Source organism: Vigna radiata, chromosome 4 (genome assembly GCF_000741045.1).
Source record: "Vigna radiata var. radiata cultivar VC1973A chromosome 4, Vradiata_ver6, whole genome shotgun sequence".
Lineage (NCBI taxonomy): Eukaryota > Viridiplantae > Streptophyta > Magnoliopsida > Fabales > Fabaceae > Vigna > Vigna radiata.
Genome location: NC_028354.1, coordinates 18062268 through 18067112, shown reverse-complemented (window position 1 = coordinate 18067112; position 4845 = coordinate 18062268). Strand labels below are relative to the sequence as shown.

Sequence of the window (4845 nt, the reverse complement as noted above, 5' to 3'; positions counted from 1 at the left end):
CTGGCATTAAGAGGTTGCAAATGGGTGTTCGAAGGAGTGGAGACCATTGTGGATGTCGGAGGTGGAACCGGAAACACAGCCAAGGCTATCTGTCATGCATTTCCTAACGTGAAGTGCACTGTCTTTGATCGTCCACATGTTGTGGAGAAGTTATCGGGAACCAAGAATTTGACATATGTTGGCGGTGACATGTTCGAATCTATTCCCAAGGCTGATGCAGTTCTACTCAAGGTAGGCATATCTGAAGGAATGTTTCCTAAACTTCTTTCACTACTGCAACTTTTTTTTTTAATAAATTAGAATACGAATTTACTATTCGAATCATTTTATTACAATTGTAGGATTGATATGNGGTATGTTATTAACAAACTTATAATTATTTTTAGTGGATTTTGCATGATTGGAANGACGAGGAGTGTAAGAAGATATTANAAAATTGCAAAGAAGCTATTTCTGGTAAAGGAGAAAGAGGAAAAGTAATTGTGATAGAAGCTGTGATAAACGAAGGGCAAGATGAGCAGGGACTTACTGGACTAAAGCTGGCCTNGGATGTGAAAATCACATGTCTTCTTAATGGAAAAGAAAGAAGAGAAGAAGAATGGAAGAAACTGTTCATGGAAGCAGGGTTCCAAAGCTACAAAATATCTCCTTTCACAGGATGTTTGTCTCTTATTCAGATCTATCCTTGAATACTACTAGTAATGTCGATGCATTTTCCCTTATCAATAAATTATATGTAAGAAAATGCGACCAGAATAAAAAGAAGAATTGATATGAAGCGAGACTCAGAAATATGAAATTTGATGGAATGTGTGAAAGTGTTTTCTTTATTAATAAAGGACATGGATGTTTGCTACAAAATATCTCCTTTTAGAGGATGTTTGTCTCATAATTAGATCTATCCTTTATTAGTAAAGTTATACCCAGAACTTCTGTTTTGAGCTTTTGACAAAGTAATTTGACATTCTTGAGTTAAACTCCATTTAATAAACCTTACAATACCTTAAAATTCAAGTTCTTAGCTTAAGAGTGTCATATTATTTCGATTCAAAGATCTTGCAAAAGAAATTCCTAACCACATACAACAACCAAGACTTTTCATGCTTCTTACAATTCACAATTGCACCAAAACATGTTGAAATCTTTTATCTCACCCAATATCATCAACCTCACAATTTCAATTCTTATTATAATCCTAATATCAAATTGGACATACCAAGATAGATTTTATATTCACTACATGTCATTTAAAACCCCAAATCCAAGACACAATATACAAACATATGTAAATCGAAATTAATCCCATTTTCAGCATCAACCACCATCAAAAATTTCAATTTTTTCATCCGATCACAATTTTAAGTTGCGGAATCAACAATATAAACAATTACTAAAATAATAACTAAAATTAGTTTTCTTCACTTTAGTCAAAAAAATTTCTCTCCAATAAGGATTCCTAAAACACACAAGATCCCCTTGACAAACAACGGAAATCATGATTATAGTTTCATGTCTACAATTAAGATTTGAAAGCAATAGAGAGTCATCAAGAACAATCTTAAGTCACATGCATGGCTCTAGAGCCACATGCAACAATTGGACTCAAAACCTAAAAAGAAAGTAAAAATATGACTTATGCTCTATTTTACACTTTGATCAAGTGGTTGCATAAAGCTCCTAACAAGGATCATAATTGCACTTCTTAGATTGGCTATCAGATGAAGAACGAGTAAGATCAGTCGATAGAGAATTTGATAAGCCAATAAATTGTTTTCGTGTTTCAGAATACGATTAACCTAACATGTTAACTAATCGATTACGATAAATTGGATCGGATTTTGCGATTTTTTCTTCTGCAGTACCTTATCGTGACATGAGCGTGAAAAGAGGAATCCGTTTCTTAGAACTTTTAAAAGGATTGAAATAATTTATTTTGGCTTTTTGGCACCATATTGTAGAGTAGATCTCAAAAAATATGAAAGATCTCCCTCCAAGTCATACATACAACTTTCATCAAATGTGACTTTCCACAAAATTCTATATGTATCTATGATATCTAGTATGGAATTCTGTTTACTCACTTGAAATTGAGTATTTGCTCCTCCTTTTCCTGTTAGGATTGGAAATTCTGTATTTTACATATCCATACGATTGAGTCCTTGGGTTTCCAAAATAGTGTAAAATATTTCAAATCATTACTATTTGAGTAGGACTTATTTAAAAAAAAAAGTTTGATTGTAAAGAGGTAATGATTTTATAAAAATGAAGTTTAGTTATTAAAACATTTATATAACTAATAACTTAATATTAAAATATTTTAGTATTCTATTTTTAATAAAACCAATAATCTTAAACCGTTTTATAAGACATCACAAACATAAACAGCAAGGAGATTTTAACTTTCAAGATTGTACTTTTGTATTTAACATGAATAATAAATATCCATACATCAATTTTATTTATTACATAATTTATGCACAAATTTACAATTTTTTTATATTTTGTTACCAAAAATACATAAATTACTTACTATTTTTATAATTTAAATATTAAGTTATACAATTTTATACATTACACTTTCAAGTTAATAATCAAATATAAAATTAATAAATAAGTATTATTTATATACATCTACATTCATAAAAAAATGTAAAATATTTTTATTTCATAGTAAGGTCCGTATTTTGAGTTATATGTATACTAATAACTTTATCCACCCGTGAACGCTCTGTCTATTTCCTTATATTTCCACCTTCAAGATTTTGGCCTTGAACCTGGATTTCAAACGTTGAATTGCATAATAGGTTTCTCAATGTACTTCACCAATGGAAATTGCAGGTAAGGAAAATTAGCAATGATCTAGTATAGGGTTTCCAAGCTCACCAATGACGGCAACAACGTTACCATTTGGCTAGTGTACTAGGGGCATCCGACAGAGACCGAACGGTCACCTGCTACCCTACAAAGAAATCGAGAAATAGAGACATAGTAAGAAAAATTTAAAATTAATTGTATTGGGAATCACCGGACGGTGATGTACCGGAGAGCATCGACGGTTGATCACCAAAAGAAATGATTGATGTATTTAAGACTGCCAGACAGACGGAATGGACGGTCGGTCATCTGAGAGTTAAGGTTGAGTAAGTTTAATTAAGTTAATCATGGTTTAAGGTTATTGGGCTATGATTGGGCCGTGATTAGGATCACTCTAATACTAAGCCCATAGTCCACAGTATAAATAGAGGTCAAAGACACCAGGTAAGGAGGTTCATTTATTGCGCATTCAATTCTGAGTTTTGATACCGATCGAATCTTTTGAACTGACTTAAGCATCGGAGTGTCTTTCGTAAATACCCTCCCGGACGAATATTAGACTAGACAGACGGACGATCAGAAAACAGTAGAAAAAACGGACGGTCGCGAAAAGAGAAATTGTAAAGGATTTGTATAAGTCGATCACACACCAGTGAGTTTTAACATTTATTTGACCTGACTCTAAAATTTTTGTTTTTGTTTTTTCACGTTACAGTCCGTTTGATGGATGCAATTAGGACTAGCGGACCCTTATTTATACATGATAAACCATTTTCGTATTTTCGTGAAGAACTATGTTAACAATTTTATTCAATAATTTTTTGGTAATAGACTATTTATTATTATTTTATTAACTTTTATATTTGAACATATTAATCACAAGTTATTATATTATAAAAGAATTGTCAAAAAAAATTGTTAAAAAAACATCGTTCTAGCAAACAACAAAGTGAACTAGCAAGGTAGGAATTGGAAATATAGAATAGGATAATAAGAAATATTCATATTTAATTAATTATTTCTATAAAAATGATTTATTTTGTTAATAAATTTTGAAAACCATTGCATGAGTTTTGATCTCACAAAATCTGTAACATCATAGTAATTACTATGTGACGAATAGATTTATGTAAATTTCAGATATATTTTACGTTTTGAGTTAATAAATTTGTTCTTTTTTATATTATACTAAATCCTCAAAATTTAAGAGAAAGAATGTTTAAAACTGAGAGAACATATTAAAAAATTCTCGTCACATTGACAATGGGTAAAACTTAATAATCGTTATTTCTATTTAAGCTTTAGGTTGATAAAGAGGGAGTGTTATGCAAAATAGGATGATCTTATAAGTCATTATTGAATTCATGAAAAAAAAATAAAGTTTTTTAAGCCTTTATTAAGCCATTAGAACAATGGTTTTGTCTGGTCGATTAGTTTTTGTTAGGTTTTAACGAATAAGAGACAAAAAAATGAAATGGAAACTGATATTTTTTATTGAGCATAAACATAAATATTTATACTACATAATTTGTAATTGTTTTTTAAAGTATATATGCTAAACTAATTAATTTAAATAATGCCTAAAATCCTTCTAAAAATTAGAATATGAATATATTTTTATTTAACATTGACTCTTTCAATCATATGCGGTTTGAGTCACAAAATTTCAATACTCCTCTTTGACTCAAAGTCAGCATACTTTAAGTCTTTTTATCCTTGTCCGTATCATCTGAAGTTCCTCAACTTTTGGAAGTCTTGATCACTTCTGGTTTCTTTATCTTTTCAAGAACTGCGTCTAACTCTAAGTTGTCAACATCTTTCACCTTTTCAGTATTGCCTTATTGCTCCGCATTTTCAGCTTTTGTTTTGGGAAGAGTTGTCTTAGGATGCTTTTCTTCTTCCAATTTTTCTGGTTTAATTTGACTTCCACCAACTTTAACTCCCACTAGCTTTACTTTCTTGCCATTCAGAGATGGTATTCTTTTAGGTCCTCTGACATCCTGCAGCTTATTGCATAGTTGCACATACGGA

The 4845-nt window shown here is 30.8% G+C and overlaps 1 protein-coding gene across 1 annotated transcript in view; it reads left to right on the top strand.

The window, feature by feature from the left end:
* Positions 1–829, top strand: part of LOC106758582 (isoflavone 7-O-methyltransferase-like) — a 24456-nt gene extending 23627 nt beyond the window's left edge. The window contains exons 2-3 of the mRNA XM_022780036.1: positions 14–231; positions 387–829. Of these exons, the coding sequence (XP_022635757.1) occupies positions 14–231; positions 387–689 (521 nt within the window). The 3' untranslated portion in view covers positions 690–829. The remainder of the gene's footprint in view (positions 1–13; positions 232–386) is intronic.
* The last annotated feature ends 4016 nt before the right edge of the window (positions 830–4845 follow it).